The 24,880-nt window shown below is 40.3% G+C and overlaps 1 protein-coding gene across 1 annotated transcript; it reads right to left on the bottom strand.

Annotated features, from left to right (window-relative positions):
- Positions 1-341: 341 nt before the first annotated feature.
- LOC149472085 (glycoprotein-N-acetylgalactosamine 3-beta-galactosyltransferase 1-like) lies at positions 342-22,709 on the bottom strand. The gene is made up of 5 exons (XM_089692664.1): positions 22,451-22,709; positions 21,624-21,776; positions 15,985-16,179; positions 6,659-7,320; positions 342-4,846 (listed from the first exon to the last, which is right to left on the bottom strand). Exons 3-5 carry the CDS (start codon positions 16,175-16,177, stop codon positions 4,589-4,591), a joined length of 1,113 nt encoding a protein of 370 aa, XP_089548790.1. The 5' UTR covers positions 16,178-16,179; positions 21,624-21,776; positions 22,451-22,709; the 3' UTR covers positions 342-4,588.
- Between the last annotated feature and the right edge of the window lie 2,171 nt (positions 22,710-24,880).

Genomic DNA, 24,880 nt, shown 5'->3' with positions numbered 1-24,880 from the left:
GCCGCGGACAACTATGTTGCTAAAGATCCTCCATCTTGTGTCATTCTCACTCCAAATCAGTCCCCCCCTCCCTTTTTGTTGAATGGCATGTGGTCTGGTGTGGCTGAGTTCAGGAGTGCACAGGGCACAGCTGGATACCCTTCATGGTTGTAAACCTAATTAGCTGATGCCATGATGTCTGTCCGACTCTTGCTCTGAGCTGCTCATAAAGCTATAAACCCGCCAGTCACTGGACTTGAAAGCATTTCGGAATAGCAGTAAAACATACATCTCATTTGGAAACCACTTTTTCATACAATTCCATATCTTCTCGCAGGAAATACATACAATGAAACAAAACATATATTCAGACAGGTCAGTTTAATGCAAGTCACTTGATACCTTACATCCTTAGATTACGTCTACCTGAGAGCAGAAAGCGATATCTACTTAACCGTCCCAAGCAGATATGTCATATTTGGTGTCTGGATGTTCAGAATATCATTCTGCATATTATCCTACCAGTGGATAGGATGCTACATGTACCTATGGAAGATGATTGACCATGGTATAACTTGGGAGGGATTTTTGGTATTAGCCTGGGTCTCCGTCTAAACCCCCTCCCCACATGAGGCGATTGGCCCTTGGCTTCAGAGACACCCCCTGCTGGGGGACTAGAAAAGAGGCTGTCAGGCCGAGAGAAGTAAGATGAAGAGATTCTCCCATTTAACATCAGGAACCAACTTTGGGAGAAACGGTACCCTTTTGTTCAGGACACTTGAATCTGCTTAAACCAAGTACTCTGGCAAGTATTCTACTTCTTTCTGTTATCTCTCTGCTGTGCTATTGCTCTCTGTATTTATATATATAGATTGGCTACATCTTTTTCTGTAAATATTTTTATTGCACCATTTTGACCTTTTTAGTAATAAATACTATTTTCTGAAAAGTGTTCAACTGTTTCTAAAGCTATTTAATGCAAACTAAGAATCCCTGTCTCTGAAGAGCGCTACTGTGTGTTTTAAACTTCTGCATACATCTGCCTGCGGTGACAGTGTGTATACAGACGCTTATTCAAACATCATAGTGTACTGCTAAGATTGGCAAGTTTCCTCCTTCTCCGTACAAAAAGGCGGTGGTGGCAGTGTGAAGGGTTAATTGCGTAATTAACCTGACCCAGTAACAACCACTCTCAGACTGCGGCACATAGATTGTGGTCCAGTGAGCTGGAAAATCTTTGTGCAGGGTACAGCTGAGCATGGCATTGTTATGCACGTGACAGCATGGTTTTAGATTGGCTAGTCCTTCCGTCACAAGTTGGTGAGAAGGGCTGGGGGTCTGACGCCTCGCACATCACATATATGACTTGGAAAGAATTGTCTTTTAAACACAACTGGAGTTTCACGTTTAATGTGACATTTTATTACAAAGTTAAAAAAACAAAATAAAGGAAAATGTTCAGGACAAAACTCTTTTGGAAGAACGTGATTCTCCATATAAGAGACATTTGGCAGGCATAATTGAACTCTGGCAGAGTTCTAAATATGCCTTCTCCCTTATTTGAAGAAATACTATATCATGTTATCGAATTATTATATGCATTTTTAAGCAACCCAATTCAAAATAAATTCCTATTTTTGGTAAGTCTAGCTTTAATGTAAATATATTCAAGTGGTATTACATCCAAAAACAAACATTTTATATATTGCAGCTTCCCAATTCTTAGATGTTGTGGCTGTATTTTTAGGTTTTTTTCCTTTATTTTCACCTGATGATCCTGCCAGTTAATCCATTCTTTTTTAAACTTCCTTTAAAAGACCACCCTAGTTTGATTTCACCCTTACCGTCTCACTTTCTTACACAATATCCTGGCATTATCTCTGGGAATAATTCCTTGGATTGTATATGGTTCCATTGCTCTTTTATGCAATCTTAGTATTCAGGATGCTTTATGGTCTCCGGCTAATCTTGTAGAATACTTTTACCCATTACATGATATATAATGTTCCCATGTACTTTTTCCACTCATTGTGACCCTTTGTTCCACTCATTGTGACTACAACTTTGACCCTTGTTTACAGTTTATGCTGTATCACAGTTTATTTTTCCTAACGTATCTTTTTCTTGCTCTAAAAACTATAATAAAGACATAGTTGCCTCTAAAAGACCACTCTGTCCAAACAAAAGTGGACATTCGAGGGTTGAGGCAAACCATTTAACAAAGACAGAGGTGCTTAGAATGGTCAGTGTTTATTCATGTATGCAAAACCTGTATCTCAAAAGAGAACAAAATGTTGCTGTAGCTGCTTAAAAAGTGTGGAGTTAGCCAGCTGGAATTACCTTTAATTTCATTTCTTAGTCAATTCATATGAATCTGCTAGTGCAGTTGTCGGCAAGCCGCGGCTCGCGAGCCACATGCGGCTCTTTACACACTTCAATGCGGCTCTTCTGTGTGCCGGGCGCCCGCTCCCCTCCCTCCTCTCGGGCGGCCGCCCCAAAAGTCAGGACTCTGCAGCTAGCCCAGCAATGGGCAAACTACGGCCCGGCGGACCTTTTAATCCGGCCCACGGAGCGTGGCAAACATTGGCTGTCAGGATGTAGGCGGGGCAGCGTGACGAACTCCTCTCCTCTCACAGTCCGCCCTGAAGACCAAAACGGCACGGGAACACGGCGAGAGGAACGCGCGGAGCAAAGGTAAGTGAATTGACACAGGGGGGAATGAATTACTATATGGGGGATGAATTACTCTAGGGGGGATGAATTACTCTATGGGGGATGAATTACTATAGGGGGGATGAATTACTATGGGGGATGAATTACTATGTGGGGGATGAATTACTATGTGGGGGATGAATTACTATGTGGGGGATGAATTACTATGTGGGGGATGAATTACTATATGGGGGATGAATTACTATATGGGGGATGAATTACTATATGGGGGATGAATTACTATATGGGGGATGAATTACTATGGGGGATGAATTACTATATGGGGGATGTATTTTCAGTTTTAAAAATGTGGCTCTCAAAATAAATTTCAATCGTGGTTTTGACGAGATTTGGTTCAGTTGAAAAAAAAGGTTGCCCACCACTGTGCTAGTGTATCTAACACTACCCTCCCCCCAGGCTAAAAATGCTGCTGTCTAAAGGTGTCTCATTGCTCCTCCATCCAGAGTGGAGACAATTGAAGACAGGAAGTGTGTTACTGGCCAGATCACTGGCTGAAAAAAAAGGTGAAAAAAAGCCTAAAACAGACAACCAATCCAGCTGCAACACTTAGGAATTGGTAAGCGCAATATATAAAATGTTTATTTCTGAGTCTAATACTGCTTTCAGTAGTATATCTTACTCTTTGAAATGCATTTACCATTTGCCTTATTGCTCTTGCAGTAACTTTCAGAGAGCAGACACAGCCTGAGCAGAAAAGCTTGGGCTATGGCAGTATGCTGCAGAAAAGGAACTTTTGCTCTCTGTGTTTATGCATTTTTCTCCAGCATGCTGGCAGGGGACAGGCTTTTCTATTCAGGCTGTGGCTTCCTTCTAAGGCTCCATGCACACTGAGCGTTTTAATAACGCTGGTAACATTAGCTGTGTAAAGTCATGTTAAAAATTCGAGTTTTTCAGCGTTTTTGCATTAGCGTTTAGCTGTGTTTTGCCAGTTTGCCACATTTTACAGCCATGTTTTTCAATGTTAGAGCGTTTTTACAGCTACAAAACTCCTCTAGAAACCCACTAGTTCTGGGTTTTTTTTCCAGCCAAAAAAACACCCCTGCCAAAAAACACTGAATACAGTCTATGTGTGCATGGGCACAGGATAACATGCTGGGGAGTTTACTGGCTGTAGAAAAAAACACCAAGAGCCAAAAACAGCTGCTGTAAAAACATCCAGTGTGCATGAGGACTGCAGAAAGCAAACTGAGATGCATACACATTTTTATTTTCATGCACTTGAAAAGTATTAAGCTGATTTAACTAAACTTTCAGTTATGCTTTGAGGTTTGGCTGTTATAGGGCACAGGAACTGGCAGCCCCTATTCCAATCAACTGCAACTACAATATATTCAATAAATAAAGCACTTTACAAACTATTCTCTTGATACCCCAATCAGTAATCATGATACATATATTTATAACTTATGATAGCTTTAGTGTAACCCTTTTCCAATAACCTGAATCCTCAAATCTATTGAATAAATAAGGCACTGTACAGAGTCTTCTCCCAATAACCCTAATCAGTAATTCATATAAATATAGTTCTACATTCCAATAGTTCTGCTTGTTTCAGCTAAATTATAGAGATTGATAAGCTTCAGTTTTCTGGTTACAAAAACAGAGTACTTGTTATCATGACTTCATCACATTATTCCAGGGTTTTCACACAGATATAACAAATTATTATGTATTTAGATTGTGATCTTCTTGCAGTTTGATGCACAGTCTTCGCAAGCGTTCTGCATGTTCCACCTCTGGGTTTCACAGTAAGTGATTTATGTACATGTGGTAATAATATGTAATTCCAGGTAATAAAATGTTTTAAACATTGAACTTGTTTCTTCATTTAAACTGTGTTACATAATCCAAATCCACTAGCTGGAGCACACCCAGTTCATGAGGTAGAGGATGTGTCATTTGAGTGTTTAGCATTCATCTTAGTTGCAGTACTTTCCTTAGGCACTGGAAACCTGTCTATATTGGCCACCTCCTCATGCATTGGCAACTTGTCTGCAGCCTCTGACAGTTTGGGCTGGTAGCGATATTGGTATCCATATGCCCTCAGGTGGTAGGCATAGTACTCAAGAGTATGCATAAGTTCAGGATTAACATAGTGAAAGGATATAGCCAGATCTGAGCAGCACTGAGGACCCTAAAGAGGAGAAAAAGATATATAATTCACATAAACTATAATGAACATATACAAAATATGGTAAATAATATAGTAAAAATGGTGATCCTGTAAAATACCATCTCTACTTCCAATTTGATGGCCTCCTTCGTTAACCCAGTAGAGTGCCGTGACGTCATCCAAGACCCCAGCCTAACGTGTTTCATCACTACACACGTGACTTCCTCAGGGGGATCATGATCACGAATCAAACGAGGAAGTCACGTGTGTATTGATGAAACGCACAGGATCGCCATTTTTCTCTGGATATTCATGCTGTGTACATTTGGTGCAATCTGGCACCTGCTAAAACTGAGTGCAAATTTTAGATGTTAAGAATACAAAATAAAAGGTTTAAGGATAAAGCACAGCATGTTAAGTCTGTTTGTATGAGGTGAAGTGGTTGATGGAAGGAGACTAACAAAATTGTGGAGATTGTTCCGAGCCCGCATAGGAGATACTTATGGTCCATCAAGGGACAAAAGGCGTGTATTGACCGAACAATAAATTGTGAGGTCATAGGCTTGAGGTGAGCAGACATCTATTAGTAGTGTTTCCTAGCACGGAATTGGATTAAGCACTAAAGGTGTCACAGCATAAGATTTTCATTCACTGAAGACAAAGGACTGTTCTATTTTATCTTTTTGATGTTATGTGGTTATGAAGTCCTCCCAGAACATGCCCGCGCCCCCAGTGGTGCGCCCCCGGTGCTGTATGTGATCGCTGTGTCCTTTTCTAGAGACAGAGCGCAGGCTGGGGCTTTACTACAAACATAAGGATACACAGATGGCACAACAGTCTAAAACAAGCCAGCAGCAGGACAAATAGCAATCTTAGGCCCAAATTTACTAGAGAAAAAGAGCACAGGTAGGAGTTTTACATTAAGAGTTCAAAGACCGCGGATGACACAGCTGTGAAAACCTGTGACAAAGAGCACTGGTAGGGGTTTTATTACAAGTATTACAAGAGACCACAAATGAAACGGAAGTAAAATTGGCCAGCAACAGAGCAATTTAACTAGCAGTTTTAGGCTGAATTTACTAGAGCACAGGTGGGCAGTGGTGTCCCGAGGCAGGTGCGGGGTGACACCGACCGCACGGGGTGACACCAGACCCGCTCCACAAAAAGGTAAGTTGTAAAGCAACCTGGGGATCCTGTGGGGATCGTCGGCATGCAACCCATATGGGGTGACACCGGTGTAGTGGCAAGATGTGTCTCCCACGTAGATGTCCCCCCTAAAGCAACTGCGCATGTCCCAGTTTCAGGCACGATCAATCGATGATAGAACTACTGCTACCATCGATTGATTGTTCCTGAAACCGGGACATGCGCAGTTGCTTCAGGGGGGACATATCTACATGGGAGACACATCTTGCCGCTCAACCCGGACCCGCTCCAAGAAAAGGTAAGTTGTAAAGAAAGGCGACAATCCCCGCAGGATGGATCGGATCTGCGAATTGAGCATAATGGATCAGAGTCCGATCCATTATGCTCAATCCGCAGATCCGATCCACTCTGCGGGGATCGTCGGAGGGGTGTCACCAAGTGTTATCGCACTGGGTGACACCAACCCTAGGAATGCCTCTGCAGGTGTTGGCTTGTGCAACAAGTTTTATGTAACTTTGGATGACACAGCAGTGCAAACTTTGCCAGCAGCAAAACATTTTTAAATAGTAAGGCCAGGCACAATCAAGCAATTATGATCAGAATTATAGGTTATCTTAACTAAAATTGTGCAGTGTATGAAAATACATCTTAGAGCAAAGATCCAGCAGTATTCAATGAAAATCTTACCTCCACAATAGGATATAAGCAATAACTCCAATACCAAAAGCTCTTATCATAATGATCTGTAAGATGGGACTCAGGTGTAAATGGGTGGAATGTTTCCCTTTTTTCAGTGTCCCTGGAATCTCCAGCTATAACACCCATTTTCTCCATGCACTGGCCCAGTGCCAAGTCCTCCACAGATGTGGTGTGTTTGCATGTCTCATTACGGAAACCTTCCACAAAGCGATTCAAGGCCTCTTTACTAAGTACATATCCTGCTCCGCCACTCATGTAGCCCTGCTTGGCAAATGGTTTAAATCGCTTCCCAAAGTAGATGGGCTGGTCAGCTGTATAATTTGATAGCATCAAACGCAAGTTCTCTATTACAACATAGGTATCATCATCTGCTTTGAAGAACCAGTCAGCTTCCTCCAGGTAGTTCTTGTGCACATAATGGAATGCTTTGATGGTCTTCCAGTACAGCTGATCTCTCCCTTCTCTGGTTTCCAATCCCACTGTTGGGAAGCTATTGTTGGTGACAGAACTCATAAATAGGGCAACATTACAGTGGCGTGTCCACGAGTACTTCAGATGAATGGCTTTGGTGTCCAGATTATTTGGTCCAGTCATAATCCAGCAAAGTATTCTGACTTTTTGAGAAAGTATATCACTTACTTCACTGTTATCTAAAAAAAATAAAAAAATATTCATATATGTGAGCTAATTAATTAATCCACTTGATTGCAAACTAAACAGTCAAAGCTTGTCAACTGGTGTTATGTGAAAAGAAACAGAGGCACACATACAGTATGTATGGCTTCTGACTGCTGAAATGTTTTTGGGTGACAATCTCACCATATTCTGTGTTTCCACCCCCATGCTCCAATAGTTCGCATTGAGTGTGAAGCTTTCACCTAAAATCAAATTGTATTTGCAACTCTGTTGCTCATAATGTGACTTCCGATCATGTTACAGGTGCCTCAAGAAAAAATGAAAGGGTCTTGGCAGGAAGTCTTTTTTACTGTTTTGCCAGTTTTTCAACATAATTCTGTAAAATTTACGGTATCCATAGATAACGAGATTATTTATTTCAGGTATTTATATAGCGCCGTCAATTTATGCAGCGCTTTTACATATATATTGTATATTCACATCAGTCCCTAACCCTCAAGGGGCATACAATCTAAGGTCCCTAACTCATATTCATATACAAGGGCCAATTTAGACAGGATCCAATTAACCGACCAGCATGTCTTTGGAGTGTGGGAGGAAACCAGAGTACCCGGAGAAAACCCACACAGGCACAGGGAGGACATGCAAACTCCAGGCAGGAGGTGCCGTGGGTGGGATTTGAACCAACAACCCTAGCACTGCCAGGCAGAAGTGCTAACCATTTAGCCACTGTGCTGCCCAGATTACACATCGACTAAAAAAAAAAAAAAAAAAAGTATCAATGCAAAAAAGTGTACTGGCATAGTGTCAATCTTTCCTAATATAGAAAAATAAAAGTGATGCACTCACATTAAAATCCTTATACAGAAAGCATATCTAAAGGGGTAGCTTGTAACATGGAGTCACCACAGAGCCGCCAGTATGGGTTTTCCGGCTTGAGTGGAGCTGAGGGTCTGTGGAACGCATGCCAGGTTGGAGAACAAGCACCTCTCCCACAATTTTCTGCTTCTTTCTCTGAGAATGTTAATATGCGAGTGCATTACTTTTATTTTTCTTTTGTTTTGATGTTTTTGTGGTTCTAAGAGTTCACCTCTCTCTTCCTCCTGTAACGGAGGACTATGTGGGCATTTCTTCAAATACAAACTTATTGTCCTTATGTGGCTTTTTATTTGACTCTTTATTTTATTTGTCTTTATTTAGTGGCATTATAGCATTTAATATTGTAATACAGTAGTTTTTTTATATCGTTCACACTTTCAATCCTGTGTGCAATCCAGAACGAGTTTTCATTATTTACTTCTATATATGACTAGGAAAAAACATGAATGAGACTCACACAGTACTATCACACTACTGCCACACCACAGTACCAGTACATTTGCAACTCACCAGCAAAGGAAACTGGCATTCTACATTTTGTTGAGGAAGGTACTAAGACAATGCATTACCCATTAGATTATCGTATTGGTATTACTATCCTAAAAGTATTGATGTTGATGTAAATGATCTGGTTCCCCAGGCAAGCAGCTTCTACACCCCAGAGGATCTCCCTGGTTTCTTTGGCTTGTAATGTAATGTAACAAAAAGGGAGACTGAAGAACCACACCACCGCTGAGGTCCCTTGTGAAAAATCCCTTGTGAAAAAGTCCCTTGTGAAAAAGTCGGAAGTGACGAAACGCGTCAGGGTCGTGACGTCAGACGCTAGGCCGGAAGGAGCAGCGCGGCCATTTTTGAGGTGGTCTCAGCATACAACGGACTTAATGGAGGATGGACGGTACTTGTTGATAATGTAAGCTGCTAATAAATTGTGCATACTATATTTATTACTCCACTGAGTCTGCCCCTATCTGTTCTGTGAGGAACGGGGATCCCGATGCCCATTGCTGCATGAGGAAGGGATTCAACTGTGTACTCCTACTAAAGGAAAGCATACTCCCAGTGAAGGCAATCCCATCTGGTAGAAGGGAATTTCAGAGTGCTTTGAAAGCAGAAAGAGGGTAATTGTATATTATCCCACATGCAGAGTGGTGGCACCTATTTTTGGCACAATTTTTTATTGATCACTTATTGTGTATGTGTGGCATTTCACGTATTGCAGTGGTTGTTTCACAGGGCCACTAGTGAAGTGGTGTGTTGATTTTCACCTCACATGTGTGATGCCTATTTATTAGTATATGTATATCACCAGTGTGGTTGCATGATATCACTTATAATTTTATAAAATATAATGCACTATATTTAGTTTATATTTTTTTTGAGGTTCTTTTGGATTGAAGGGAAGATTTGGATATTTTCACAGTTTGAAGATTGGAGAGCGAGGACTATAATTTTTTATTTTTATTTTAATTTTTATGTTTATTTTTATGTTTTATTTTTGTATATTTGACTTTTTGGACTTTTAATTTTGAATTTGGGACTCTATTATGGACAGTATATTAGCAGTTTGAGACTGCGGGAGAGGTTATGTGTGTATGTAGATCATTGAAAAGGTTTATGCTATTTTGCACTTTCAAGGGTGAAAGTTTGACTTTTCTGTGGGAAGTTATAGAGTTTTGATTCATTATAATGTGCAATATAGATGGGGTCGTGCAGCAGGTTTAATCAGATGGAGAGATGGAGTCACGGCATTTTTAAGATTTCTGGAAGATATGAAAGACTTCTGCGAGAAATTTGGACTGCAGAGATTGGAGATACCAGGATGGGAAGTGGAGGAGGGAGAGTCATGTACTTTTGGGGAAAATGAATGGCAGCTGGTTAGAAAAGAAAATAGAGAGTCAATAGATAGGGGGACGTTGGGGAGGAGGGGGGGAAGGGGAGCGGTACATGGACGGAGCTGAACCCCAAGATTGGGATCAAAAGTGGGATTTGTTCCACAAATGATTCAGAGGCAAAAAAGGCCTGGGGGGGGGGGGGGGGAGTGTGCGGGAAGGGGGGTAATAGGGTTAACACTCTGCGGGATAAGAAGAGAAAGGAAGAGGAAAGGTAGAAGAAAGAAGGCGTTAAGAGAAGTAGGGTAATGCGGATGCGGATTCACCAATTAAGAGAGCAAAAGGGGTTGCTATAGGCATTGCAAAGAATATTAGGTTTGAGGAGTAGAAGAGAATAACGGACCCAGAGGGAAGGTTTTTGTTCTTGAGGGGTAAACTGCAGGAAATGGAGTGTACAATAGCTAGTATATATTGCCCAAATAGGAAACCGGAGATATTCTTGAGGGGAGTGCTGAAGAGACTGTTGGATTTTAAAAGGGGTTGTCTGATAGTGGCCGGAGACTTTAATGTCTGTATGGACTTGCGGATGGATACTACTTCTCATGTGAGGAGAGAGGAGAGCGGGTCCATGAGATCATTGAAGAAACTGATGCATGAGTGTCAATTAGTAGATATATGGAGAATCAGGCATATGAAAGATAGAGACTATACTTTTTTCTCACATGTACATGAGACATACTCTAGATTGGATTATATATTGGTAAAACATCAATTTATAGAATCTGTAGTAGAAGTAAAAATTGGAGGAAGTTCTTTATCAGATCACGCCCCTGTTGCAATGAAGGCAAGATGGGGTAGAGAGGAGAGAGGCGGTTTTGATTGGCGGATGAATGAGGCACTTCTTCTGGATGAAGAGATCAACTGGAAGATTGAGATGGAAATTAAACGATTTTTTGAGGAGAATGAAACAGAGGATGTATCGGTTGCAACGGTGTGGGAGGCCCATAAGGCCTATATTAGAGGATTATTCATTGCAATAGGGGCAAAAAAGAAAAAAGAAAGGAGGGAAAAGATTAACAGACTTCTTAGTTATTTTCTTTTTATGGGCCTGTTCAAGATCAAATATTTCACTTAGCAGTTAATGCAAAAAATAATAAAGAAGAAAGAAGAATTAGAAAATGTAATGGAGGAAGAAAAAAGAAGAGTCTTTAATAAAGTAATAAGTGAGAGGTATAGATGGGGAGATAGGCCGGGAAAGTATTTAATGAGAACTCTAAGAAAAAAGAAAAGTAGGAATTACATAGAAAAAATAAGAAATCCCAAGGGTGAATTGGTGCACTCAACTAGAGATATCGCGGGAGTATTTAAGGACTACTATAGTAAGTTATATAATATAATACCCCAGGATATTTTAAATAAAGCTGAAATAGTAAATAGAGAAAAAAGAAGAACATACTTAAAAAAAGCAGGGTTATCAAAATTAAGTGAAATACAATTGAACTCTTTAGAATCAGAAATTACATTAGAGGAAAAAAAACAGCATTAAAAAGTACTGCGGTGGGGAAAAGTCCGGGTCCAGATGGGTATTCGGTAAGATACTACAAAAAATATAAAGAGTTGTTAATACCTAAGTTGAAGATATATATGAACGCTTTGGGAGGAGAGATGGAAATAAGGGGAGAATCTTTGCAGGCTAATATAGTTTTAATCCACAAGGAAGATAAAGACCCCTTCCAGTGTGCAAGTTATAGACCAATTGCGCTGCTGAATGTAGATACCAAATTGTACGCTAAGGTATTGGCAAATAGGCTGAAGGAGCTGATGCCGGAGTGGATACATGGGGACCAGGTGGGGTTTGTCCCGGGGAGAGAGGGAAGAGACAACGGCTTGAGATCATTGCTGCTTATACACGAAGGAAAAAAAGGGAGAGCCCCGGTGGTACTGTTGTCAATTGATGCCGAGAAAGCATTTGATAGAGTGAGTTGGGGATTTATGATGGATACCCTGGAGGTGTTGGGATTGGGGGACAGAATGAGAAAATGGATTGGAAGGTTATATAGAGGGCCTACAGCCGCTAGTATGGTTAATGGAGGAAGATCGGAGCTTTTCGGGATGTCAAATGGAACAAGACAGGGATGCCCACTAGCCCCATTGTTGTATGTTTTATCATTGGAGCCATTATTGTCAACGATAAGGAAGAACATAGATATAAAGGGTATTTGGATAGGAGATAGAGAACATAAGGTGGCGGCCTATGCGGACGACTTGATGTTCTATGTTGGAAAGCCTAGGTTATCACTCCCAAATCTAATGAAAACATTGAAGGAATATGGGGAATTATCAAAGCTGAAAATTAACCCAACAAAAACTGAAATCTTAAATATAAATATTAAAAATAGTGAAAAAGAAAAAATACAAGAAGAATTCCCCTTTGTTTGGAGAGAAAAAGAATTAAAGTACCTAGGGATAAAATTGTCAACCTCAACTAAAAACCTGTATAAAGATAATTATATTTCACTATTAAATGAGCTTAAGGAGGAGGTGAAGAGAATGGGGAGTGGAAATCCGTCCTGGATAGGCCGCATAAACTTGATAAAAATGATAATTGTGCCCAAAGTCTTATATAAATTTCAAATGATTCCAATTAAACTTCCAGAAGCATATTTTAAAGAACTTTCAAAATGATAATGAGATATATATGGAGGAACAAAAAACCTAGAATATGCTATGAAATGTTGACTAGAACTAAGGAGAGAGGTGGTTTGGGTGTACCAGATTTTAAGAGATATTACAAAGCGGTGATAATTGCGAGAATTTTTGATTGGACCCATAACCCAGGGAAAAGCTGGGTTAAAATTGAAAATACACAAAGTGGAACAAATTTAAGTAGAATTATATGGGTGCCTGCACAATATAGGGGATTAGATACTAACACAAGTCCGTACACTTTTAATGTTTTAAGAATTTGGGAAATATTACACAGACAAAGGGGATGGGTTTTTAATTCACAGTTAATGCCACTAAGGAACACAGAATATTTTGTCCCTGGGAAGGAAAATATCACAGGGAAATGGATTATAAAACAGGATGTGCAATTAAGAGACTTAATGGTGGGCCGGGAATTGGGATCATTTAGAGAGCTAGAGAAGAAAAAAGGGAGAAGTCTTTAATAGAATGGATGGGCTACGATATCACCAATTGAAACATTTCTTCGGGAGCCTCCCAAAACCGATGAGAACCAGAAAAGAGTGGAACCCAATGGAAAGATTATTAGAAGCACGGGGAGATGGGAAACACGGAATTCCAAAAATATATAAGATACTTACTGAGTTAGACACTGGCACAAAATTGGTATATATAGAGAAATGGGAAAGGGATATGGGAAGGGAAATAAATGAGGAGGAGCACACAAAAGTGTTTTAGACTAATTCATGAAAATATTAGTATGCGGGAAGTAGAGGTAAATTATAAATGTTTGGTTACATGGCATATTACACCAAATGTAGAGCACAAACTGAAAGGGAGATTTCACCACTGTGTTGGAGAGGGTGTGGAGAGGTAGGCACGCTGTATCATATATGGTCCAAGAATACAAGAGTTTTGGCAAAAAATAGTCTATTTAGTAAGGAAAATCACCGAAAATAATATTAGAATAGACCCTGAACTATGTCTTCTCCATATTACAGAGTTTCCAGTGAGATTATATAAGGATCTGGGGATCTGGCACTTTTTGAGTGCAGCGAAGAGCTTGATACCTAGGTTTTGGAAAAAAAAGGAGGTTCTGACAGAGGAGGACTGGATGAATAGAGTGAATCAGATCTGTGGGACGGAAATATTATATTATATGCATATAGATAAGATGGAGACATACTATATAAAGTGGAAAAAATGGGAAGAGTATAGAGGGAAAAGTGAAATATATGAGGACGTAACACCCTTTGAAATGGATTTTAGAAATAAAAGAAATGTTTTGTGTAGTGGACAAGAGGGAAAACGCAGAGTGGGGGGGGGGGGGGTAAGGGGTGGGAATGGGAAGGGGGGAAGAGGGAGGGATGGGAAGTGGGATTCAGATAATTGTGTTAATGAGAAAATATCCTCTGGATGTCTTTTCTCTTTTTTTATTAACTGAAAAAGGTGAATGTGATTTGTATTTATTTGGTAGAAAAAATTAATAAGCATTTATAATAAAAAAAAAAAAGTGGCACTTCAATTTTCATTTTTGTTACACCCTACATTTTGTAGTCACTTTCCAATAGAGAAGATGGTTTTCATAATACAAGATTGTAGCTTTGTATTGTATATCCTAAGACTAGCATTGGTCATCTCCATAGCTCCAAACTGCAGAACTGCCAACATTGCAACAGCTTGCATTTTATTGTAGTTTACTTGTCTGCTTCTAACCATAAAGGGGATGTTTGCCAATACTATCCTAATGGTTTTATTTGCTAATTTGTCACATCTTATAGATAATATCTCAAGTTAGGAACAGATTTATTATCTTACGCAAGTTGTATAATGAGTTTGAAAATCTTCACTGTTTGAAAAGTGCTCCTTAGTATGTCTTAGTTCTTAGCATAGCTTCTTAGCTTAGCACTGGTTCCTTGCTGTCAGAGACAGCTGGCAGTTCCAGAAGTAAAGCCGTTGGGGGCTTCAGTAACCACTAAGACTGAATGCCGGAGGAGCTCATCAGTGTGCTGCTGCTCCTTCATTGTCCAATCTCGGGCTGGTTGCAGGGAGGCGACTATGGTGCATATCCTAATTGTAGTAGAGATTTGTGAGGTTACCGTCCTGGCTGTGCTGCCTTGCAGACCTGTGTAAATATCCTTTCCAATGTTAGGTCAGGCTGGACAAAATTAAAAACTCTTTTACAGCTCCCATGTTTGTATCCCATCTATGTATTTATATGTTTGCACAGAATTTAGTTATTAACATAGAGAAAAAAAGATTTCTTTCAAAGAACCATACTTTGTTTTATTTTTCAGAAGAGGGTGTTTTACATAATCAGCAATTCTTTTTACATGCATTATTATATATTTGCTTAAACAGGAACTTTAAACAGGGGGGTACACCCGGTATGAAAAAAAACATACATAGTAGTCCACACATTGGAGTTAATATTATACCCTTTGTTGGCTAAAGTGGTTCTAAAGTTAAAAGATTTTTTACCTTAATGTATCATCTGCATTAAGTAAAAAAAACTTCCACTAGCACTATGCCCCCCCCCCCCTTCCCCCCTAAATACTTACCTGTCTCCTGTCTTGATGCATCTTGTCTTTTTTCCTAGTCTCACAGAACAGATTGGTTTCTGCTGCTGTCAATCAAAATCCTGCAAGTGGAGTAAAGAAGTGCTGAGCTGTGTTGTGTGTGTCTATTGACGCACACAGCCCGGATCAGAAGTGCACTCGCACCTGTGCCACCATAGCAATCATCTTGCTATGGGGCACACTCAGGGAAAGAGGAGTGGAGAGTGTCAGTGGGGGACCCCAGAAAAGGAGGTTGGGGGCTTTCTCTGTAATAGCCTTGCACAGAGCAGGTATGTATTACAATTAAATTCAATTACAAACATGTTAGGAACATGCAATTGTTTTGCTTTCCTCTTTGGATCTAAAAAGTATTTTTCCCCAAGAACAAGCAATCTGTGGTGCAATAGCTTCCCCTTTGTCCCTTTTTTATCAAACAATTTTCATCGTATTCAATTTTCACAACCCCATTACCCTACCCTGTCACTGAACTTTGACCCTGTTTAACAAATCTCGTCCAATAGCACTCCTGCTTGTGGAAAAAAGTGCCTTGGTGGTGTCCCAGCTTGATGCCATCCCTACAGTGGTACAACTCATTATTGGGACATGCTTGTCTTCAGTTAGTAAAGCGCTTCAAAGCCACTGGTGATCCAATAGTCATTTATAGTAACAGCAGAAAAAAAATGTATGTATAATTTCATTTAAATAGCTACTGATGTTATCAATTTACCTAAAAGGTGTGCATGGGGAAACTCATCAAGTGACCGTAGCTTCTCCATAAATCTCCAAGACTGAATGGCTGGAGGTGGCTTGTTCCGGGAACTGTGAATGATGGTGTGAAAAAACAGAAATGTTGTGAAGAAACCCACCAAGATGCCAAGAATGAATGCCATCCATGATTTCTTGCCAAGATGGAATGCCATGGCTGTAAAGACAGGTGTAAAACTGAATTTAATGCATGGTATAAAAGTTATCAACTAACAAAACATACCACACTTATGTAAAACTTCACCTAAATGAAGAAGAGAGATCATTTTTTCCCAAAGTGAGGGGAAAATCTTTTCTTACACATCTGTCACCCGAACAGATATTCCAATTTAACCACTTGAGCTCTGGAACATTTTACCCCCTTCATGACCAGGGCAGGTTTTTATCTATTCAGCACTGAACTACTTTAACTGACAATTGCGTGATAATGCAATATTATATGCAAATACCATTTTTATAATTTTTTTACATAAATAGAGCTTTCATTTGGTGGTATTTGATCACCACTGTTTTTTTATTTTTTGTGTTATAAATTAAGACCAAAAACAGAAAAAAAACAAAACAATATGTTCTACTTTCTGTTATAAAACATATCCAATAAACTCACATTTCATCATAAATGTATGCCAAAAGGTATTCTGCCACATGCCTTTGGTAAAAAAATCCCAATAAATGTATATTAATTGGTTTGTGTGAAAGTTATAGCGTATAAAAAATATGGTATATATATATTTGAAAATTGATCAATTCTGATGTACTGATGGCCTATCTCATTTCCTGGAGCCCTAACATGACAGGACAGTAGAAATTCCTCCCAAATTACCCCTTTTTTAGAAAGTAGATAGTCTGATACATTTAGCAAAAGGCATGGAGAATTTTTTGAAGTTTTTTTTTTTTTTTTTTTTTAAATGAAGAAATTGAATACAATTTCTTTTTTACATACTGTCAGCATCGCAGTACCGTGTCATCATATGATTAGTGTAGCGGTGATCAGGGACACTGACTGGTGACAGTATAAATAAATAATTTTTTAATTACATTTTTTTAAAAACATTGTTTTTTAATTTTTAAAATTTTTCTTTCATTTGTTTACAATTTTCTTTTACATACTTTCATCTGAGTAGTTCAGTGTCACCATAGTATCACTGTACTACTCTGAGGTGGTGATCGGGGTTTGTTTTTTCTTTCAACAGTCATGAAACATCTGGGATCACTACTAATCTGTGATTGGTTACAGCTAATCACATGGTACAGGGTCCTGTGATTGGCCCAGGTACCATCTGATAGCTGTAGGATAATCACAGCATAGAAAACACAGCTGTTATGAATGAATTCATTCATACCAGTTTTGTTGACACTGATCACCAGACCCTGAGTAGTGGGGTCAGCATTCCGTTGATGGATACAATGGTTGCAGATGCAGTATGCTGAACATGCCGAAGGCTGCTTTCACACTGCTCTGCTGAAAAGAAAAAATGCATCTAGAAAGCATATGCATTTTTGCCGCGTGTTTGCTAAGTTTCCAGTGCTTTTTAGTGCATTTTCTGAGTGCCTATTACCCAGCATGCACCTGCAAAACATGGACATGTAACTCAAAAAACACACCAAAAACACAACTCAGGTGTTTTTGATGCGTTTTGCTGCATTTTATATTCATTTCAATTGGATCCTGCATTTTTGCTGCAGTTTTGAAAACTGCACTAAAGATACTGCAAGCAGGACTTTTCAAAATGCAACGTACCAACAGTACAGTAGTGCCCTATAGGGAGACATTTTTCCTGCGTTTTTGTAACAAGGGAAAAATGCATCAGTGTGAAAGGGCCACAACCAGAATCAGGCCAGATGATGTACATGTATTTGATCCAGCCTGCCCATACTGCCCGCCCACAGTAAAAGTACTGTGGGCAGTCTGCAAATGGTTAAGAATGTCACTCTGTACCTTTCTAAAATTTTGAATTTCCTATAAATTTCTGACGAGGAGGTAACCATACCAAATACGTATTTGGGGCAGGGACAGACTGACAACTCATGGGGCGCCCGGGCAATAGGGGATCATGGGGCCCCTGTGTCCTTGCCCAAACTCAAAAATGCCTATGAAAAAGTTACCAGGGGCATCTCATGGGGGCCCCCTACTGACCCAGGGCCCTCGGGCAGTGCCCGAGTTTCCAAATGGTCAATCCGCCCCTGATTTGGGGTCAGTGGTTTTGAAACTATTGAATCCATTGGAAAACACGACAGCCAGACAACTAGCCTTTTCAGACAGAACCATCAGCAATGGCAGCCTACATATGTCCCTTTGCTCACAATTCCCTTGAACTAGTGTAAGCTTTTACAGAATCTGACAATATCTAGTGTTGCCACTAGGTGGTGCACAAGTACAATCCTGCCATGAAGAAACAAAACTAAAGAATTCCACAAAAGCTGCCTCTACACTAATAGAATTTTGTTAGAAAATGTTAGTTTTAGGAATGTTCATTCAACTTTCTAATAATTATTGAGGTCAAATCAATGTTTGATTTTGACTGTTGTGACAAAAACATTTGGAAGCATATGATGGAAAACAAATGAATTTCTAATAGTGAATGTGGTTTGTGCTCAGGAAAGTCCATTCACTTCAAATTGTTACTAAACTCAGGACCCTGCATTCGCTATATCTGGTCTCCCACAATACACACAACATGGAAATGCAATTATTGTAGTAAATATAAACTGCTAAATACCTTTTCTCATCTGCAGTTAGAGCAGTATTGTGACTTCAGCAGAGCACTGGTTAAAGGAGTTTTCTTTCTGCTCTAGGAGGATGCAGATCCCCTGACCCTCTGTCTGGACATTGCTGATTGGCCCTGTGCTGATCACATGCACTCTCCCAAGAAAGAAAAACCTCTCTAGCAATACACACTAAACTGAGCATGTGCACGTGGCTATGAGTTGAGTCTGTCTTATCAGGTGGACATTTGAACAAGGGGAGGGGCAGAGAAGACAGGATCAAACAGCCTTTTTACACAATGCAGAGGATTAACCCCTTAGGTTCCACAGTGAGTATAACAAGCATTTTCGGTTGCATATACAGACTGATTTTACTGTTGTGGGTTTAGTAACACTTTCAAATCTAACATTTTTTGAAGTACCCTTGAACCTTTATCATATCAGCAAATGTACTGTGAGAATGTAGCTTAAGCTACATAAATACAATAGCATTTTATTTCTACTGTTGCATGAGAATGTGTCAGACACCCAGTATTATATATAAATCAGAAACAATAACAACCCAACAGCTCAAGACACTAATGTATTAATACAAAAGTATACAAATTTACAGGTGGCAGACTTTGGCGTGCAAATCCATCTACCACCTGTAATTTGTATACTTCTCCACTTACACCCTGTTTAAATTGAAAACATTTTTTGGAAACTTAGCATTTTATCTTATTTTTGTTGCATGAGAATGTGTGCAAACCATTTGCAGTTCAAGTTCTAGCATTTGTTGCTGAACATCTGCAAATACTGCACCACTCCCTGTTTTGCAAATTACTGCAGCCAATTCGTAAACGTCTGCCCATTTTCGCAAATTTGGTGGCAGTTTTATGGATTAGATTCCAGCAGAAATAAACCAATGATCTGTCGCACAATTAAGGGTTCATGTACACGGGCGTTTGGAAAACTCTTCTGAACGATGGAAACTGCTGGAAAACGTAGGTTAAAAAACTTCAGTTTAGCCACGTTTGCATACCGCGTTTAGCCGCGTTTATGCGCATTTGCGTTCAGAAGTATTTTTAAAAGATAACCTCAGGAGACCCTCCCAAATGCCCAGAATGCACTGAAAAACAGTAAGTAATTAGCTATTTCAGACATTTTGAGAAAAATAGAGAGAGAGCAGAAGCAGAGAGATCAGTATGTGTTGAGATGACCTGTCTTTTCTGGTTGTATTCACTATGGATCCCATCATGAGCATAATGCAGCGCGTTCTACCATTTCTTCCTTTACAGGAAACCTGAAACTAACTGCGCTAGTGTACCGGGTCCATTTGAATACATGGGAAATGCTTTGCGTGCATTTCTGATGATGAAAAAAGGCTCTGGACAGCATATGGACATGGAACAGTTAAAAACGCTTATAAATGTGGTTAGCCATGTTTACACACGTTTACAAGCATTTGGCATTTGAAACGCTGGTAAAATCTACTTCTGAACGCAAGTTTGGTGCATTCAAAAAAACAGCTGTAAACTCAACTGCCTGTAAATGACTGTGTACATGGACCCATAGGAAAACATTAGGGAGAGTTCAGGGGCTGCTGACAAAAACGCTGAACAGCTCCTGAATGTCAGTTTAGCAGCTGCAGTGTACATGAGCCCTTTGGCGTTTGAAATGCTGATAAAATCTACTCCTGAACGCAAGTTTGGTGCTTTCAAAGAAACGACTGCAAACTTAACTGCCTTTAAAACGACTGTAAACAACGATGTGTACATGGACACATAGGAAAACATTAGGGAGAGTTCATGGGTTGCTGAAAAAAATGCAGAAAAGCTCCTAAACACAAGTTTATCAGCAGTGTACATGGCGCCAAACGCTTGTAAACACATGTGAACACCGCTAACCGCGTTTATAAGCGTTTGGAAAAAATTTTTAACTCTTACATTTCCAGATGCTGTCCAGAGTCTTTTTTTCATCATGAAAAATGCATGCAAAGTGTTTTCGTGGTACTCAAATGGACCTGGTACACCATACTTTGAGGTTGCGTATGAAAGAAAATATGTTAGACACTGCTGCTATAATTTCTGCACAGAAATGAGCTGGAACACATCCAAACACCACAGAAAAAAAAAAAAAAGACAGCTAATCTCAACAAATACTGCTCCCACTGCTTCTGCTCTCTCTATTTCTCTCAAAATGTCTGAAATAGTTACTTTTTTACTGTTTTTTAGTGCATTCTGGGCATTTTGGAAGGTCTCCTGAGGTTATCTTTAAAAAACGCTTCTAAACACAAACGCTCATAAACGTGGTATGTAAACGCGGCTAAACAGACGTTTTTTAATCTACGTTTTCCAGCAGTCAGTTTCCATCATTCAGAAGTGTCGCGTGTACATGGAGCCTAAGGAGCAGGACCCTCTGTTTCCTCTTGTACCACATTGTATTGTAACTGTAATGTCTACCTTCATTTTGTAAAGCACTGCGCAAACTGTATCATGTATAATAATAATAATAATAATGAGCAAATTGAGTGATTTTCTTTCCTGCTCCCACGAGTGAAACAGAAAAATCACATTGTGTATGGCCTGAATATACTTAAAATAGAGCTAGGGTTTAGATTTTAGATAACAATTGTAACAATTTCACACTTATGTAATCATTATATACATATGTGAGTTAACCATTTTGATGAAAAAAACATTGTGAAACAATATACAAATAATTGTTAGCAAATTGACCACATAATTGTGATTGGGGATTTATCCAACCAAACAATGCTTGATGAGTGCAGATATCGCAAACTCAGTTCTGTTTCTCTGAATCTAGAAATTAGTCAAGTGTGCAGTTATTATTTATATATACATTATTTGCCTATCTTCTACAGTATTCCCGCTGTGCTTTTACTGTAATTACCTTATGCACTGAAGCCTCTACCGAATGTAGTTAGGATGAATTTTCTTTCCAAAAAGGGCTGATGCCTGTCACTGGGATGTGAATCTTGATAGCCAGAGAAGGTCTCAGTGTTCCATATCACAATTACAATGAGAATTTCAGCACTGCAAACAGCTGTAGATAGAGAAAGTCACACAAGAACTATTGCATGCTCTGTCTTATCAGTCAATGGGGCTGAACTGTACAGCACACGTTGCACTCACTCATTAACTTCAGTACAAACAGACTTGTGAGATAATAGCCCTGTACACGTCACAGCACACAATGCACGAGCTCTAGTCCTTACTAGAGGAAGATGCTCTCACATGCCTCACTTTCTCCTGGTGTCCCCAACACACCTTTCTCCTGGTCTCCTCAGTACACCTTTCTCCTGGTGTCCCCAACACACCTTTCTCCTGGTGTCTCCAGTACAACTTTCTCCTGGTGTCCCCAGCACACCTTTCTCCTGGTGTCTCCAGCACACCCTTCTCCTGGTGTCTCCAGCACACCCTTCTCCTGGTGTCTCCAGCACACCTTTCTCCTCGTGTCCCCAGCACACCCTTCTCCTGATGTCTCCAGCACACCCTTCTCCTGAGGTCTCCAGCACACCCTTCTCCTGAGGTCTCCAGCACACCCTTCTCCTGGTGTCCCCTGCACACCTTTCTCCTGGTGTCCCCAGCACACCTTTCTCCTGGTGTCCCCAGCACACCCTTCTCCTGGTGTCTCCAGCACACCCTTCTCCTCGTGTCTCCAGCACACCTTTCTCCTCGTGTCTCCAGCACACCTTTCTCCTCGTGTCTCCAGCACACCTTTCTCCTCGTGTCTCCAGCACACCCTTCTCGTGTCTCCAGCACACCCTTCTCCTGGTGTCTCCAGCACACCCTTCTCCTGGTGTCTCCAGCACACCCTTCTCTTGGTGTTCCCAGCACACCCTTCTCCTGGTGTTCCCAACACACCCTTCTTCTGGTGTCCCCAGCACAGAATATCAGCATGAGTCAATCTGCTTTCTGAGGGATGCTGTAGCTTCTCTGTAAAGTTATCAGAGAAGCCAATAAGTCTCCAGCATTTTACATTCCATGCCTACACATGACTCGCCCAAATACTGTGCAATAGAAGAAAGAGCTCATTTGTATTACAAAGAACTGAAAATACCGGTAGGACATGTTCAATGACAGGTGTTTGTAACAAAACAGAAATATGTGACAAGTCCCCTATAGCTGGCAGCAGTCCACTATCTTTTACATTTGCTGACAGAAGAATTTGTAAGTGACTGTGAAGGAGGAATACAAAAACTGAATTTATAATACACTTGCATCAGGGCTTTAAGTATCAAATGGGTCTTCCATGTTAGATGTGTAGGTGTAATATTTGTACTTGAAAGTGTTGTATTGGTAGATGAAGTAGTGCTAAGTCTCTGATATGACAAAACCCTGTGAAGTCATTTTTGAAGATGATTTTCAGCCCCACCACTGGGCTCTAACCATCCCAACCGGAGGCACTACATCTCAGGCATAGTTCAAATCTATATGTTTTTTAGTGCTTTTTGCACTACAGGCCATTTAATATGGTTTCCTATGGGACACGTTCACATCTACAGGTGAAACTCCAAAAATTAGAATATCGTGCAAAAATTAATTTATTTCAGTAATGCAACTTAAAAGGTGAAACTAATATATGAGATAGACTCATCACATGCAAAGCAAGATAGTTCAAGCCGTGATTTGTCACAATTGTGATGATTATGGCTTACAGCTCATGAAAACCCCAAATGCACAATCTCAGAAAATTAGAATATTGTGAAAAGGTGCAATATTCTAGGCTCAAAGTGTCCCACTCTAATCAGCTAATTATGCCATAACACCTGCAAAGGGTTCCTGAGCCTTTAAATGGTCTCTCAGTCTGGTTCAGTAGGAATCACAATTATGGGAAAGACTGCTGACCTGACAGTTGTGCAGAAAACCATCATTGACACCCTCCATAAGGAGGGAAAGCCTCAAAAGATAATTGCAAAAGAAGTTGGATGTTCCCAAAGTGCTGTATCAAAGCACATTAATAGAAAGTTATGTGGAAGGAAAAAGTGTGGAAGAAAAAGGTGCACAAGCAGCAGGGATGACCGCAGCCTGGTGAGGATTGTCAGGAAAAGGCCATTCAAAAGTGTTGGGGACTTTCACAAGGAGTGGACTGAGGCTGGAGTCAGTGCATCAAGAGCCACTACACACAGACGGATCCTGGACATGGGCTTCAAATGTCGTATTCCTCTTGTCAAGCTGCTCCTGAACAACAAACAACGTCAGAAGCGTCTTACCTGGGCTAATGAAAAACAGACCTGGTCTGTTGCTCAGTGGTCCAAACTTCTCTTTTCTGATGAGAGCAACTTTTGCATCTCATTTGGAAACCAAGGACCCAGAGTATGGAGGAAGAATGGAGAGGCACACACTGCAAGATGCTTGAAGTCCAGTGTGGGGAGCCATGTCATCTGCTGGTGTTGGTCCACTGTGCTTCATTAAGTCCAGGGTCAACGCAGCCGTCTACCAGGAGATTTTGGAGCACTTCATGCTTCCTTCCGCAGATGAGCTTTATGGGGATGCTGACTTCATTTTCCAGCAGGACTTGGCACCTGCCCACACTGCCAAAAGCACCAAAACCTGGTTCAATGACCGTGGGATTACTGTGCTTGATTGGCCATCAAACTCGCCTGACCTGAACCCCATAGAGAATCTATGGGGCATTGCCAAGAGAAAGATGAGAGACATGAGACCGAACAATGCAGAAGAGCTGAAGGCCGCTATTGAAGCGTCCTGGTCTTCCATAACACCCCAGCTTCCATGCCACGCAGCATTGAGGCAGTAATTGCTGCAAAAGGGGCCCAAACCAAGTACTGAGTACATATGCATACTTTTCAGAGGTACAATATTGTTCTATGTACAATCCTTGTTTTATTGATTGCATGTAATATTCTAATTTTCTGAGATTGTGGATTTGGGGTTTTCATGAGCTGTAAGCCATAATCATCACAATTATGACAGATCACAGCTTGAACTATCTTGCTTTGCATGTAATGAGTCTATCTCATATATTAGTTTCACCTTTTAAGTTGCATTACTGAAATAAATGAACTTTTGTAAGATATTCTAATTTTTCGAGTTTCACCTGTATGCTTTTTTTCAGCTGCTGCTTTATTGAAAAGGATCAGGGTAAAAAAGGGTAAAAAAGGGTAAAATTGTCTGCTTCAAATAATA

This window comes from Staurois parvus, unplaced genomic scaffold (genome assembly GCF_062004578.1).
Source record: "Staurois parvus isolate SC_StPar_1 unplaced genomic scaffold, SC_StPar_1.0 ptg000023l, whole genome shotgun sequence".
Lineage (NCBI taxonomy): Eukaryota > Metazoa > Chordata > Amphibia > Anura > Ranidae > Staurois > Staurois parvus.
This window is presented reverse-complemented; position numbering and strand designations above follow the sequence as displayed.